Source organism: Anas platyrhynchos, chromosome 1 (genome assembly GCF_047663525.1).
Source record: "Anas platyrhynchos isolate ZD024472 breed Pekin duck chromosome 1, IASCAAS_PekinDuck_T2T, whole genome shotgun sequence".
Lineage (NCBI taxonomy): Eukaryota > Metazoa > Chordata > Aves > Anseriformes > Anatidae > Anas > Anas platyrhynchos.
The window spans coordinates 120,541,409-120,558,907 of record NC_092587.1 but is presented as its reverse complement, the minus strand read 5'-3'; the positions used below and the strand labels follow the sequence as shown (position 1 = coordinate 120,558,907).

Below are 17,499 nucleotides of genomic sequence, written 5' to 3'. Positions count from 1 at the left end.
AAAGCTGAGTGAAGAAGAATCAGTTCTTTGCATTTTTGTTCTTTGAGGAGAACATGATAGAAACTTAATGGGAGACATTTTGGAGGCTCTATCTGATAGAATAAAAACAGGAAAAGCTAATATCATAGGAACAAATTTTCAAAGTTCTATAGGGCATCAAACTATTTAAAAATAGCATGCCTCTAACAGTGTTTTCTTAACTTTCTCTTTAAATGGGCTGGGTACCTAAGGGGAAAAAAAAAAAAAAAAAAACACAAAAAAAACCACTAAATTTTGGAAAAGGTTCCCATGGTGATCTGAAGACTACCAATCAGACAAATTAGTAGAATATATAATGCAGAAGACAATCAGTAAGTACATGGAAAAATATGGTATAATTGAGAGAAATCAATGTGAATTTTGTATAAGAATTTTGTATAGAGAAGCTTGGTCTTGCTCATGTATTAGGATTCCTTTAAAGCATCAATAATTAGTTGATAGTCTATGTTTGTATTTCGAAAAACTTTCAACAGCTCATCAAGGAAATCCAATCATTGTTTCTTTCTAAGATTCTCTCATGAGCAATTAAATACTCAAAAAACATGACAGAAAGGCTAGGTATAAATAGTCAGCTTTATCAGTACAGAGAAATCACTCTTGGAGTCCCATAAAGATTTTTGTTAGGCCCTGCATTTTTTAATATGCACATAAATCATCTAGAGAAAGACCGGAAAGTGAAATTACAGTGGTTTCTTTTTCTTTTCTTTTCTTTTCTTTTCTTTTCTTTTCTTTTCTTTTCTTTTCTTTTCTTTTCTTTTCTTTTCTTTTCTTTTCTTTTCTTTTCTTTTCTTTTCTTTTCTTTTCGTACTGAAACATCAAAGGCTGAAAAAGTTCTTCATACAATTCTCAACAAAACTGTCAATACTGAGTTACTGGGTGTGTTAAAACTCAGTAGTATAGATCAGAACACCAGCAAATAAAGGCAAAAGATATGATATCCATGTAAAATGTAATTTACATTTGCAGTGAAGGGTTCTAAACTACTCAATTCCCCTGAGGAAAGACATATCAGAAGTCTTATAACTGGACTGGTGAATGTGTTAGCTCAGTAATCAATGATGGTCAAAAGAGAAAACTGAATGTTTAGGAATTATTAGAAAAAGTGAAAACAAAGCTGAAAAACATAATGGCACTTACTTTACGTAGATGGATCTTGAATATTGTTGGCAATCCTGTCTGTCTGCTTATACAAGGACATAACAGAAGAAATACAGAGAAGAGTAATTCTGATGAAAAAAAGGTACAAAACAGCTCCCAGAGAAAAGACTAGACAGACAAGGACACTTCAGCCTGGAGAAGAGACACTTTATTTATTTATTTATTTATTTATTGACAGAACTATAAAATCACGAGTGAAACTGAGTGAAACTGAGAAGGCAGAGAGGAAACTGATGGCTGTTTCTCATAATTCAAGAATTAAGAGGACTTGGAAGAAAAGCTACAGACCAAATAAACAAATGAGGGTACACAGCTGAAGCTATGGACTATAATGCCACATGAAGCTGTGGAGCTCTTACCTGGTAGCTTCCAAGTGAAATTAGACAGATTACTGGATGATAAAACCATCATAAAATATTAAAAATAAAATCTAAATTCTAACATTGGATGTTCACAAGCCATGGATTTTTGGTCTGGTATAAGGAGGAAGATTGCTGTGTGTTTGCCCTGTTTCTAAAAATTGATTCCTGGTCATTGCTGGAGACAGGATGCTGCAAAGGTGAATGGAGTTCTGAGCCAGTAAGACCATTTCTATGAACCTACTATTACTGTTATTTTCTCACTTGCTAGGAGCTGAAGTCAAGCACTCTGTCTTTTTCCAAGCTAGCAATGCCACACTGAGGTATTCTAATGTCAAAAAATAAGTTCTGAGGCTTAAAGGGAGTGCAAGAATGTCCTTTTTTTTTTTTTTTTTTTTTTTCTTCCCAGTAATGATATTAAATACTCTTTATCTAAAGCTACAAGATGAATCTCACCACAGATCTGTAATTATTCCCTTACGTTTGTTTTAAAAATTCACTTCAGTATTAAACATGCCATAGTTCCTTTCAGTCTAAATGGTATTTTTCCAAACTGTAAATTAAGTTCTTTGGTTATATTTGAATAAACTGAGAACAAAAATGTATACTCTTTTCTTTCTCTCTCCATGTCTCGCCTTTTCTCTCTTTTTCTCTCTGCCCTGTTCTTCTTCTAATGGATAATTCAAATGAGCTGAACTTTACATTTTTTTACATGAATAGATACTATAGAGAAAGAATTATGTGAATTTAATATAAGTTATGTAAATGAAATGTTTATTTATCATTAATTAGTTTTGAACATCTGTAACAAGTATTTACCTACAATTTTAAGATTTATTGACTCCGTCACTAGAAGCTTCTGCAAGTTATTTAGTGTAGTAGATAAGATTAAATTAAGCTTTATTGTTGGAGTTGTGCAACATAGTAATTATGGAATTACATGACTGCATTTTTCCCTCTTACATTTTTTTCTCTTTTAATTAGAAAAAAATAAAGTGTTAAAACACCCATTCAGGAAAACAGTAAAGCACGTATTTAACTACAATATAATTTATTCATTGAGATAAAAGTTTATTGTTAGTATGGCCCTGAACACTTTGCTGAAGCAAAACCTTAATGAATGAAGCAGAAATTCTAATGAGGTCAAACAAAAATAACAAAAGAGCTAATAAAATACATCTTGGTGCAGCTCTCTTTTCCTTTCTGTCCCTCTTGATTCCAACTGGCCAACTGACTCCATCTACTCAGTATTCTCTGAAGGTCTGGAGCTGAAGGACTGGAGCAAAAATCAGACTAGAAGAAAAAAGGATTGTGTTTAAAAAAGCAATTTTACTGAGTTCTGTATATATATATATATTTATTCAGATACCTCTGATTCCCCTGTTAATTTTATGTGGCTGTGATACAAACAAAGTATGTTAGAAAAGAACCCTACCATTTCCACCTGATAACTTTTCCAGCTGACTCACTTAAATAGTTTGTAAGGGGCAATCTGTTATAGTGCAGCACTAGCTTTAAAGGGTTTGGATAGCAAAATGTATGCAATGTGGCTCCCCTGGCACCACTCCAGGGCTGGAAAAGGTATGGTTAGTTTTAAGCCAGATCTACACATGGAGAAATAGAGACTTTCTCTGTGCAGAAGGTCTACCTTCTGGGTTAATTTATGTTTCATCTGAAAATCTTACAGAGGTAATGTTATTTTTATACATATAAATGTTTGTGTTGTTATTATCTTGAAAATTAAAAAAGATTCTTTGTGGCAATGATGCTCATTCTGCCACAACAGTCAGGAAATAATAACTCTTTGTTTTTAATTATTCCAGCTTGATCAAAATGCTTCAGAATCAAGCCAAATGTGAGACTGATATGTTAAAAACATGGGAAATGCACTTAATTCCTCAAAAATTAACTTTTTTTTTTTTTTTTTTCCTGTTGTGAAACTGAATTAAAACATTTATGCATATTAGGACAATATTCCTTCAAATGCCAATGCATGAACATCAGTCAGGCATAAACACGGCCCAGAAGGCCAATTGCATCCTGGGCTGCATCAAAAGAGGAATTGAACAGCAGGCCTAGGGAGGTGGTTGTTTCCCTTTAGTCAGTCCTGGTGAGGCCCCACTTGGACTGCTGCATCCAGTTCTGGAGCCCTCAGCACAAGAAGGATGTGGAAGTGTTAGAGCAGGCCCAGAGGAGAGCCACAAAGATGGAGAGAGAGGGGCTGGAGCACCTCACCCATGAAGAAAGGCTGAGAGAGCTGGGACTATTCAGCCTGGAGAAGAGAAGACTCCTGGGTGACCTTACTGTGGCTTTTCAGTACTTAGAGGGGACTTACAAAAAAGATGGAGAGTGACTCAATCAGATAATGACAGGACAAGGGGGAATGGTTTTAAACTAAAAGAGGGGAGATTTAGATTAGAGTTTAGGAGAAAATTCTCCACTCAGAGGGTGGTGAGGCACTGGAACGGGTTCCCCAGAGAAGCTATGGATGCCCCATTCCTGGAGGTGTTCAAGACTAGGTTAGATGAGGCCCTGAGCAACCTGATCTAGTGGGTGACGTCCTGGCCTATGGCAAAGGGCTTAGAACTAGATGGTCTTTAAGGTCCCTTCCAACTTAAGACATTCCATGATTCTATGATTTTATGTGTTACAAACCACTTCACTCCTGGTACAGTTTCTTTCTTGTGTCCCAGCAGATGTGGACACTGAAAGCTCACTCGAGGGCTCCATGATGCTCTAGGTTTGCATTACAGTTTGTACTATGACATTAACAAAAGTCACCCTTATCCAGGCAGGAGTTGCATCCAACTCAGTGTTGCAAGTTGTCTGAATAGAAACTCTACAGATTAACACTAACAAGGGACACATTTCTGATGAAGAGGACATGCAAAATAAGTTCATTGCTTCTGTTTCCACTTTTCTAGATGGCTTTCATCCTTCCACTGACAGGGTAAAAAGGAAAAGCATAGAAAACCATATTAATAGTGTTGCAACATTGAATCTCAGTCCTGCAAGGATTTAGGAACCTGTTTAGTTTACTTATGTTGGGACAGATCTCCTATTACTACAAATTTACATTGCTACATTAAAGTGATTTACCATCTGCACCTGTGAAACATCTGCCTTTAATACTAATTCCTTTAATTTCATGGATCTGGACACATGGTTGATTATTTGAGAGAGCTGTATGCCTTAAGTTTTGCACAGAAATATCTGCTAATCTTCAGTTTTGTCTTCATATATTCCTTGTATTTTCTTGTTATTTTCCTGGGGGAACAATGTTTGCTAGTTTGTTTTAATTATCGTCAAAGAGGATGACATTAATTGACATGTGAGACTGGTGCATTTTAAAACATTTGTGTTTCTAAAAATACATTGACCTGAATGTAAGGAAAACAAAGTTATTTCTTTGTTTGATTTTTTTTTCTTTGTTGAATAAAAGAAGTCTGAAGGCTTAAGCCCACATTATGAACCAAAATGATCTTCCAGACAATGATTCTCTAAATGACTCCCTGGATTCCTGAGGTCTCCTCGTGTATATATAGTCAACTTGTAATCTTGACATACTAACACAAAGACTGTGCAATCCTCCTATCTGGTGGTTCTGCCCCTGCCTCCGTCCTTGCTGAAGTGGCTTTCAAGAGATGTGTGGGATGCTGAGGTACCAAGTACCAGGCACAGTGGAGAACGTACCTGGTGTCTGCCTGGGCACAGCAAAGCAGTCTGTATAGCAAGCAAGTGGTCTGTGGGATGACATTTGTCACTGGCATTCCTTTGGTTGTGGATAAGATTGTGGTCATTAGGATACAGAGAAAATGGGTCATAAAATAAGCTAAGAATGAGTCTGTGAAAGCATAGGTGTGGGAGGAGAGAGAGGAAAAGTTGTATGATTTTATTTGTATTCTTTGGAAACAGACATTCACCTTAATATCAAAGCTCAAAGCTTTCAGACCCACTTATATGATTTTCATTACTTTTTAAAAAATAAGCAAATAATTCCTAGGGCTTATTGAAAAAAAAATGTCAAGAGAACAATATCATGACAGAAAATATTGTTTTGTCTAAATGAAAATGTTTTGTCAGAGCAGATTTTCTGATTTTATGAGTTTCAGAGCAATTATTTTTGACTTTCTCATTTGAAACTTTCTCTTTTCACTCTACCAATGTCAAAATATTTCATTCTGGTATTGCTAAAATGTTTCCTTGGGTATATTGTATTGCAATGTTTTGTCACTATGAAATATATCCAAATGGTAGCTAAGAAAAACATTTTGGTAATGTCACTGCAATGGTTTCATATAAACACCTTTTAAATTTTCCACTGCATGAAACAATTAGTTATATTTTTTTAGCATAGTTTGAGACTAAAACAGTAAAATTTTAGAATTTCACATCATATCCAAAAAGCATTTAAAACTAATGCTATAAATTATTTAAAATTAATTTAAAATGAATTCAAATAAAGCAATATTTGAGTGGATTTAGGTTGTGGTTGTTTTGTCCTTATTCTGGAGTGGATCCTACAAAGATTTGCTTTTTTACAAACACTGTTCTCAGAGGGATAAAGCAAATCATATGACACAATTACTTAACACCAGTGGTGATTTCAGGGACCTTCTGTGTCAGAGGTGAGCGGAGATGTAGTAGGGAGTTAGTCACCTCATGAATACTGAGTTTATTGTAAACCACTATCAGTGTGGTGTATATTCTTCATCCTATCTTCTGATTAGCACTGTACTCTTGCCTAAGATTAGTTCAGAAAACAGAGTTAGGATCTTCATTTGCTAAAGCTGACTCCATGCATTACCACATTTTCACAGTGAGAACCTATTTGCTAATTTCCTCACCGGAAATATGGAAAGCTGTTAAAATATAACAGTTGATAGCAGAAAGGATATTCGATGAGAAATAAAACACTATAGAGCTGATGTAATGGTAGCAACAGGGTGAAATGAGAACTCTTGCAGTGCAGTTGTTCGGGAAGTTGCATTGACTGATTGTCAATATCTATCCCCCTTCACCCAGCTGTACTGAAATGGCGTAACTGTTACCACTGAGAAGGGTGATCATTATATTAATAATTTTATTTTCATCAGCCCCATTTCATGTTCTTCTTTAATGAAGACAAACATGAGATGAAGCTGAAAGGTTGAACTACATGAGACGTAAATGATGAATAGGCACAATATACCACCACATGCATACCTACATTACCATCCTGCCATGTAATGGGAAGCAAGTAAAACTGCAGAATGCTATCCAGGTGTTATCTGCCTGTCACCACTCCTTAGTTACACATGCAGTGTCCACAACTCCATTTCACTATTTTAATTAACATTCAAAAAGAAAAGCATCTGTATACTAAGGAAAATAATAGATGTACATATAATGATAATAAAAAATAGATGTCAGATGTCATTTCCTAACTCCTTGGCAGACTCCACAAAAAAACTAAGCTGGGAAAATGGTGGTTTAGTACCAAACTTTTCCATATAAAACTTAAAGAGGACACTCAGAGACATTTTAATTTCCAGCTTGATGACAACTTCATATGTTCTATCAACAATTAATGGAAAGAATGAAGAAAAATACCAGCATATATATGCCAGATGTATTCTGAGATCATCTTATCCCTCAACATGCATGTGTTCTGTGTTTACCTCATAGAGGGATAATAAACATGTGGAAATAAGCAATTTGGTTTTATTTTCTGTTTGAAAAGCAAATTGACATTTGCAGTAGGGGAGATCAGAATGTTACAGATTGGTTACCAAAGTCACTCATTGCTCTTTCTTTGAAAGTCTGCTTACAGTTGCATGTGCATAATGCATCTGACAGCAGACTGAGCCTCACGTGATATTGGCTTGAAGCCTTCTGGTACAAAGAATTTTATTTGTGGTGCTAGCTCTGAAAAGATGATAATGTTGCACAAGCTGCTTCCCAAACAGGTCATATCAACATTAGACCTTTTTCAGCATAGACATCAGCCTCCAGGGCATGACGCTTACTCCATCATCAGAGAAATGCACTTACAACCCCACACAGTCTTTTTTTCACAGCCCATTGAAAAATATAGGGGAAAATAGATTTCCTGGAGAGGAAGAAGCCTTGTTCTGGGCAGGGCAAGACCTTTCTGGCCACTTATCCAACAGAATAACAGCATGAGGTTGCAGGGTTCCTGTGAAACACAGTCTTCAATCTCAGTGAAGCTGGTGGGTGTACTATGCCTGACTGCAGGTGTGCCAACAGCAAGTTTGCACATCTGCTGGGTACAGATGGTTTGCCTTTGAAGCATCAGGACCACATGTTTTTGGCAAGGACACAGCAGTAGGGTGAGGTCAGTTGGGACAGTGCCTCTCACAAGTGTAATGGCACAAAGGGGTTAGGAGGAGGTTGGCTGCAGGCCAGCACTGGTTGAGCATTTTTCATTCTCTGTCCTTTCATTTGGCCACTGCTCCTAATTTCAAATTGCTGCTGAAACGTAAAGCATCCACTACACAGTAGAGAGTGACAGATAAGCAGCTTTTAAGAGAGGATGTAGACACTTATCACCCATAAAATGACCTTGTTAGATTTTTTCTGAATCTTCGTATGCAGCTTTATATTACCATGCGTGTAGTAGCTTAGTCCAAAACCAAACCAAACCAAACCAAACCAAAACTAAACTAAACTAAAAAACTTTAAAACGGTCCTCCATCTCCATATTGTCAGGGCCCTGAGGGCACTTCCAGCCCTGAATGCCTCCTGAATGCCTCCTCAGCAGACCTCCAGCCTGCCCCGGGCCCAGGCCCCCATGTCAGCCCCAGCGCCATGAGCCCCTGTCCCAGCAAGGCCTCAGCAGGCCCAGGCTCTAGATCCCCAAAGCCTCACCCTGCCCAGCCATCTACTCTGTCTAACCAGGTCCACCCATGGGCCCACATTGCAGCCCAACCTCAGCCAATCCCCAAGGAAGTGCCCAGGGATGGGGCTAGGGCTGCCAAGTTGTCCCCCAGCTGCCCAGATCCTGGTGGGACAGTGCAATGGGCCCTGGCTGCCAAAACCTGTCCTAACCAACCCCACAGGGAGCCCTCGTGGTCCCCAGCCCCAAAGGAACTTCCCTGCTTTTGCTGTTCCCTGAGATGTGTAAGAATAGTCAACTGAGTGGGCAAAACTAGGAATGTCCCAAAGTGCTGAAGGATCATGGCCACACTCAGTGACTGAAATGTAAAGTGATTTCTGACTGTGTGTATCCAGCTGGCCAGCAGAACACATCAGTGTTTTGCAGAGATACAGCTGTGTATGTCTTTCCCTTAATATTTCAAATATAAGAAATTGAATTCAATGTACCGGGTACATATTTTCCTTACAAATATTTGAAAGTGCAAAACATAGTTTATAGTGTTAGGAATGGAAAAATACATAATTGAGTTAATATATAAGACAGCCAGGCTTGCTAATATACTCTACTCATGAATGGATCTGACTAAAAGCTGCCTTTAACTTTGCAGGTAATTGAAGAATGTCACTAGAAAAGAATGACCTCTTACTGCATTTTTCCTTCCTTTCTATTGAAGGGAAAGATTCAGATGCTTCAAACTTCCCCAATCCTTTTTAGTCATTAGATCTTCAATCTCAATGCAATTATTTAAAACATTTTTGTAAAAATTCCTTTACAATCACAATGATTTATCAGAGTGGTTGCTTCACAGTTGACAGGTCAATCTATAGATACACTTGAGGATGATAATAATTATAAAGCCCTTGACAAAATGTCATTCAAAAATAGGGTTTTGTTGCATGCACTTTGAATATGAATTTAGTGCTTGTTGAAAACCACTGTCAGTCCAGGAAGATGAAGTCTGACTTTTTTTTTTTTTTTTTCTTTTTTGCTATCAAGAAGCACTTGATAGCAAAAATCCCAAGTGGAGCCTTGCTAATTTTGTTGCAACACTAGTCTTAAGTGAGACAGGTATATGGTTTCCATAGATATACAGCAAACCTTGTTTTTTGCTGAGAACCAATATGAGAGTCAATTAGTCATTTGAGAGTCATTTACTAACGTGCACCTATTCAGTAATGTGCAAACATGACTTACTTGAATTGGATTGTGGCTGCACACTGATTTCAGAAAGACAAGTGAACAGTCATGTACTGGTAATGATAATCAGCTGCTGCTGATCTAGGCTAGATTTGTAGCAGAGATCAGAAAAGTCTCTGAGAAGCCTTGCTAATTAACCTTACATTAAAAGGGCCTATCTGTAAATTCATACAAAACTGAGATGACAACTACAATTTTAACAACAATGGATAACTAGTCTAATGCAGTTCCTCTACCCCTTCTCCTCTTCAGAGGTTTAACTATTTAAGAAAACACCATTTACATTTTATGCTGTATTCTCAAACAGCAGCCCATACATAATCTTATCCTTTTATTCAGCTCCAATCTTTATGCTTCTTTAACAACTACTTTCCAAGTCCCAAAGGCTCAAGTTCATTAACGTTGATCCACAGAATGACATTTTCCTTCTTAGGCAACACTGCTTATAAAAGTAAACCAAATGGAATTTACTGGAATTTCACACAGTGAAACAGAAATTCTTGATCACTGTGTTTTTTTAAACCCTTTTAACAATTTATCTAAAAATTGGTACTATAGTTAACACAGTGCTTGATGAAGTCATTTTGATGAATGATTGTAAATTTTTTGCTTCAAGTGTACAATACTCAGATCAAGATGTCGTATTTTCATTTGTGTTCAAATGTTCAAATAAATTCAATATTGAGTTTATTACAGCAGTACATTTGCATTTTTCTTTCTATTTCTACTCACGTTCTTGAAGTAAAACAAGTGTATTTACAAATTTGCAAGACTAATAATATGGAAAATTGAACTTGTGAAAGATATTCAGATCAGAAACTCACTTTTTTTTTTTTTTTTTTTTTTGTGGTGGTGGTGTGTGTTTGGACTGAAAGAAAAAAAAAGACATTCAGACATTCTTCTAGGTGTAAAGAAAAAACTATAAACTGTAGAAATAATAATGCATATGCCACACAGTGCTATTTCTTTAACTGTATGTCTGTAAATTATAACCTTAGAAGATATACTCAAACAATAATGAAGCATGGATTTACAACATGATCAAATCCAGCTCACATTAAAGTGAATGAGACTTTTGTTGTAAACTTTAAGGGGACTCAGGAAAGTTTATAATAGTAAGTACAACATTGCTACACCAGGAGAAAAAAAAAAAAAAAAAAAAAAAAGGAGCCCTGTTCGGTCTTTTAGTCAACTACTAAAATATTATTGAAAAGACTGGAATATGGGAGAAGAAAACATTCCTGGAGTTCTGTGATATCCTGCTTTCGGTAATGATCAGGGCTCTCTGGAAGTAAAACACTTCATGTCCGAATTAAACATTCGTTTAATTTTTCACTTGATGGGCAGTTTTTTTCGAAGCGCAGGTATATTTACACTAGGTAATTTGTAATGGATTATAACATTAATCAAAATCACATGAAATCTGGTGAAGAATACTTAAAAAATGTCCCATAGACAGGCTATTTTATTGAGGTCTGTATTGTAGAAACAGCAGCGTTGAATTCAGATTATTGTGACAATTTGGCTTTCTCCACAGAAGCTTCTAACAAGCTTTCCAAGTTGGAAAATTTCAAATAATCTGGCTTTGGGAAAAGGCACTTGGTCCTTAATTCTTATAAAGTAGAAATGAAAACTAGACACCTAAATATCTTTGAGGATAGGGACCTAAATATTTAAGCATTTACTGCATATGACAGTAGAAGCCAAAAGATGCCTAATGATAGCTATGAAAATGTAATTAGGCACTACTTCACAGAGAGTGCTCAAGTCTATGCATGAGGCAATGCTGATTGCCTTTGTAAATATGGTTATGACTGCTGTAACTGAGAGGTTATTTTGTAACTTTTTAGTACAAGGGTTTTAATACAGGATATGCCATTGTACAATAAATACTTCTTTTTGGCATTTATTTTTATTTAGTTTCAGTTACTTAAAGGCCTTTTTATTAAAGATTCAACATCCATTTTTCTCCAGAATTAAGTACACTAAAAATCAAACCTAAAGCGAGCATTTCACTGCACTGCTTTATATGTATATTTTTCTAATAAATCTTCAACTTTACAAACATCATAACAGCAAAAATGGGTATAACAAAATACTATCCATCACAAGCACAGTTTCATGAGGAAGCCTGGGACAACATTTTGTGCAGTTTGCACAAATATTTGTGTTCTCAGGGGATAAGCAGGTCACCAACTCGGTAAGTACTAATCAGTAAATAAGTTTGTGGGTTTTTCACTGCATTTAGACTGCTGACTTTCAGTTTTGCTTAATAGATTATAAAAGTAGTTCTAAGATGAAAAACAAGCTATTTAATCAGTTCTGACAAAAAATAATAACATATATATATGCAGTCTCGAAAAGCAGTTATGAAAGATGGAAAGAAATTACCTCTTTATTTTTAACACCAGTGGAGTCTCATTTTCCATTTATACCATGTGATTCTTGTTAGCTGAGGGAGTTGCCATAAATTAGTTAGTATCAGATGAAGTCTGTAATACAGTCACAAATCCTTTTTGCTTCAGAGCAATCATTTTAAAGCATAAATTACCACAAGGAAAGCTTTTATGTATTTTTCTCTGACTGATTGTTTATTCATTTTTATTTATAAAATAATTAAAAGATAATGTGAGTATCAGAATCCTAGATAGCCAAAGAACTGTTTTTAATATGGGAAGGGTCATGCATTGTGGGCAGAATAAATAATAACAACTTTTATTTATTTATTTATTTATTTATTTATTTTTTCCAAGGGAATACTACTCTAGATTGAATTGGACTTTAACCAACAACTCCATTACCTAGCTTAATCAAACTGTGGAAAAGTGCTGAAATATTCTAAATGGCACAACAAAACCAGAATGTAACATGAACCATTGGAAAACGCATGCCTGATTTTGTAGGATTTAATATATATATATATATTTATATATACATATAAATATATATATATAAATGTATATATATATTTACATATATATATATGTATATATGTATATATATACATATATATATATATATATATATATATGTATAAATATATATATATATTAATTTTCTTCTAAATGTTTGGATCTTTCTTTACAAGGAGTACAATTACTGTTTTGAAAATCAGAACTCTTTTTTTTTTGGGGGGGGTCATATTTTAATATTTATTATGTTGTGTAACTTACGAAAAATAGTGGGTAACGTCTACTTTTGAACAAGTTAATGCTTGTTCTAACCCATGGCTAACATTAAGCAGCAGACTCGACATGACTAGCCCCAAGTCTGTCTTTGAACATGTAACTGAAAAAGAGAAGTATATTTAAGGGGAATCAAAGCATAGATATGTCTTTAGGGATAGATAATCTGTCATCCAGAATTGCTAACCTCAGACTGAGCATCTTTTAGATTCTATTATAAAACCAATTGTTTTCTGCAATGGGCTTTTAATAATGTACAAATATGTCATTAAATTATATTTTTCATCCTTACATCTAACTGAAGGCCTGCTACAACATTTGAAATAACCAGCCCCAAGGTTTGACAAACAACTAATTCAATAGTTTTAATAGTATAAAATACAAACACAGTGTAAGAGTTTTCCATGGGTGACTACAAGTGAAACTTGCTTTCCAGAACAACACAGACTGACAGGAGCTGCCAGTTACTCTTGTTGCTCTTAAACCTTACCCTGATTTGGACTTCAGAGGTTTACATGTTCAAGAAAGATCTGTAATTAGATGAGCTGCCTAGATATCTATTTTGTCTCAAATTAAGATTCTGTTTGTGGGGAAAAAAAATAATAATAACAAAAGCCATGTGAAGTATTGCAAAAAGCATAGAATTCTTGAGAATACATGAGGTTCTCAGAACTGAATTAACAGCAGCCCCATAAACATATATATATATATATTATATTTTATATATATATATATATATGGGGGGTATCAACTGGTGTTTACGGAAATAGGATGCAGATATTTTGCTTAGCCCAAAAGCCTCAGGTACAGCACACTAAGGGACCTGTTCATAAAGTTAACTAAACATGTTGAGACTTTTAGCATTGAAGTATTGCAGAAAATCTTGCTAGGTCTGTTAAACTATATGGAACAAATTTAGAATTTAGTTAAGATGGTGCTCCGTTTTCAAATTACAGTAATGAGATTTTGGCTACTGATACAGGCAGTCTGGAGTGACAGAAGTGTCAGTCATGCAATTTTAGTCTCTGTCTTGATTGGCGGAATTCCTTATAAGTTTCTCGAACAGAAGAATAGTGATCAGAACTTAGCCATAAAGAGGCAAAATTATCTTCCCTCCATTTTGTCCCTGGGAAGAGACAATGATGAGATGGAATAAGAAGAAGGAAGCAGCTATACAGGCTCCCCATCTGGGTTTTAAAGACAGAACAGATAACACGTGTGAGGCTGTGGATCAGCTGTTGAGGAGCGGATGAGTCCCAATTTAAATTCTGCAATGCTATGCCTATTATCAGAGAGCGGAACGCATGTACAAACTGTAACCTTCCCTAAGGCGCTAGGATGCAAAAAAAAAAAAAAAAAAAGAAAATTCACATAAAAAAAAAAAAAAGGAGAAGCAGAGTTTGAGAAAACAAGAGGTAGGACAACAGACACACATTACTGAAAGGCTGGATTGATATAGGACTGAATGAATCTAGTTCATAGATCGGGACAAACTTGGAGGGGGGTGTGTGGTGATAACAGGGTATTAAACAGACTCGTGATAGCAGAGGAGAAACTACAGTCTCCTTATTAGCTGTAGTGCTGTAACCCAGTCTGCAACTTGATCTCAGCCAAATTTTCTAGCAAGAACCCCTGTGGTGGGAGCCAAAATTGCATCACTGGAAGTTTGTGAGAGTTGGCACGCACCAGGGGTGGCCAGTGGGAATCCAAAAACAGAATACAGACAAAGAAATATGATCTCTCCCCCTGAATAATCCGAGGACAATTTCATGCCTTTTCTGAGTCTGACTAATGCTTTTTTATTATTTAAGGCTGGCAATACTTCATTTTCCTACTCACTTTGTTAAAGTAATAAACACTGATCATCAAAATATAAAGCTGAAAAATATTTTTGAAATATCATTGTGCAAAACTTCCCACCTACTCCACCTCGTAACAGTCTTTATGAAAACCAGGAGGATAGAACTGAGCTATGAGGCAATACATGGATGGAGAGTATGCCCCACTGCTTCAAATGGGGCCAAGCTCCTTTCTTCAGCATCTAACACCATGCATGTGCCTGCAAAAAGTCTTCCTACAAGCAGCTGTAGTTTCACCATGCCTGAACTGGTTTTCTTACCTAGTTTTATTCTGTTTTATTCTATTTAACTGTTATTTTCAGGCAAGTAAATTTCTTCTGATATACTACTGTGTACTTGAAGAGATTCAAGTCCTTTATTTATGCAAAGTAAAGTGAAAACATACTTCCTTTCTACAGATTATCCTTAATTTTCTGTCCTTCAGTATCTGCTTATGGATTGTCTATGAATTGGTGTTAAAGCTGATCAGCTTTTTGTATTGAATACACCACGTTGTTGTCTTACAAACTAGCAAACATGAATAGGGGATTATGCATCTTAGTGTCCATATTTCAATGCACAGCTAAGAGCTCGGTTTCAACAGGGAGAGCGAGCACTTTACTTCACCATGTCTACCATCTGGGCTTGGCGGTTTCCCCTGTGGGGTGATGCCAGCTTTTGGGGGTCTCGTCCTGTAAGGGAAACTGGGCATGAAAAGCATGATGGAAAAGAATGGGATGGAGGGGGGCTGGAGGCTATCAGCCTAGCTGACATTTCACGGTAGGGTGTGAGGAGCTGAGGCCATCAGTCAGCATTTTGGCCCTTGACTGGGACAACAGGGGACTAAGCCTCCCCTTTTTTGCATCAAACACCTGGGGAAACGTTTCTTCTGTGTCCTCTCACTGAAGCAGGCCTGAGGAGCCCACGCATGCCACCAGACTATGGCTGAAGGACCCTCGGGTCCCTGACTCGCCGGGCTACCAGGTCTGCGGGGGTGGGGTGGGGAGAAAACCCCGAGAAAATCTCGATCCTCTTCCCACCTTCATCGCCGGACCAGCGCCTCGGGGGGCTCCCCACAGCGGGACTGCGGGCAATTTGCGCGCAACTGCGCTACCTCGGAGGCCGGGAGAGCAGGCGGGGGCCGCCCGCTCGCTCCTGCCCCGCGGCGCCTCCGGGGCCCCATTAGCTCGCTAATTGCTCCTCGCGCATCGATCGGGCGGGGGCGGGGGGCGCAGCCGCCACCGCCCCGGCTCTATTTCAGGGCGGGCGGCGCCGCCGCGCACCTGTCCCGTCCAGTCCTGTCCCGTCCCGTTCTGTCCCTGCCGGCCACCACCCCGAGCCCCGCGGCGCTCCCCCGTCTGCCTCCTTCCCTCCCTTCCTGCCCAGCTCCACACATGGCTGACGCGGGGCTCCCTGGAGCCGCCGCCGCTGCCGTCGCCGGGGGGGACCCTGCCGCCGACGAGTTCCGAGACATCATCCGCAGCCGCTCTGGTAGGCGCCCGTGCCCTTACATCCCTTCCCGTCTCCTCCCGGCGGGGGTCGGGGGTCTGCGCCGCGGGGTAGTCGGTCAGCTTTCATTTATTTTTTAGTGTTTTTCTTCTTACGATGTCTTTAATTAGTTCAACTTTTGCTGAGCAAAGAAGGAGCTCGCCCGCCGACGAGCGGTTCTCACTGCGGCCGGAGTGATGCTGGCGGCCCCCCGCTGTCCGAGGAGGGTCCCCCCCAAGCCGGGCAGCGGGACTGTCGCTAAACCCGCGATCGGCGGCAGCTGTGAGGTTCCCCCTCCCCTCCCCCCAGGAGAGTAAGATAGAGTTTCAGGTGCCTGGGCTCTTTTTGCTTAGCACTGGAAAGAAACCAAATCCGTGGTAGTAAAGGTATTTATAGACCATTCAGCTCGTTTGCAGCACAAGTGTATGGGGAGCTACAAATTAAAGTAACTCCTCTTGAAGCTCTATGTGCTTGCCCAATAAGCGAGCCTTAAAATTACGGTGGCCTCCTGTGCTTGAATAGCTTGTGAAACAGGCCAGTTCTTTAAATTGTGTTAAGAAACAGCAGTAACAACGAAATACTTGTCATGTTTAACGGGATAACTAGAGCTGCTATGGGAGCTTTAGCTCTAAAAGTGTTTGGGTGGTGGTAAGCATCTCCAAGGAAGTGCGATGCCCTGGTAGGGTGGCTGCTCTGGTTTTGTTTTTTTCCTCAAGTCCTTCCTCTGGCTCCCAGGCTGTGTCTTTTTGTCTATATTCCTGTAGCATGAGGAGAACATGAAAGGGAAAAAGTGGTGAGTTGTCTCAGTAGTCATTCCTGGTGAAGCTGGGTGTGCTGACCTTTACAGCGGTGCATGATCCCAGTTCCATACTTAGCTCACATACTTAGCTCATCCTATAGCTCAGGGGATATGGAATGCAAGGCGAGTACGGCACAAAGCAATGCCCCCTTAATTTAAAAGGTTGACCTGTTAGCATGCAACTGTTACTGGTTGGAGATGGGAAAACTTGAAAGATTACAAAAAAATGTTTCAGGTTTGTGTAGTTAATAACTACATCACTGTTAAATGATTATGACCATATGAGTTAGCAGCACTTTCTCCCACCTTTTTATTTCCCCTATAGCTAGCAACTATTTTCAACATCATTTGCTTTCCCAGTTTAAAAATTTGTTATTGACAGCAGACAACCTCTGAAAAATGTATTTTTACTTATGTTTCCAAATTAGTTCTTATATTCTGTTTTGCTCTGAAAGTTTGTTTACAAATAGACTTTGTTGGCAATGTTCTAGTTGTGTGTTGAAATAAATGTAAGATCTCAAATGACTCTAAAATATTTCTCCAGTTTTCTGCTATA

The 17,499-nt window shown here is 38.1% G+C and overlaps 1 protein-coding gene across 9 annotated transcripts in view; it reads left to right on the top strand.

The window, feature by feature from the left end:
• Positions 1–15,917: 15,917 nt before the first annotated feature.
• DMD (dystrophin) overlaps positions 15,918–17,499 on the top strand; it is a 1,236,775-nt gene continuing 1,235,193 nt past the window's right edge. For 5 of the 9 annotated variants that reach the window (XM_072027525.1, XM_072027529.1, XM_072027509.1 and 2 more), the window contains exon 1: positions 15,926–16,147. In XM_072027525.1, coding sequence (XP_071883626.1) covers positions 16,051–16,147 — 97 coding nt within the window. In that variant the 5' untranslated portion in view covers positions 15,926–16,050. Of the gene's footprint in view, positions 16,148–17,499 lie in introns of all 9 variants that reach the window. The other 4 variants (XM_072027522.1, XM_072027514.1, XM_038175527.2 and 1 more) reach the window with 2 other exon arrangements.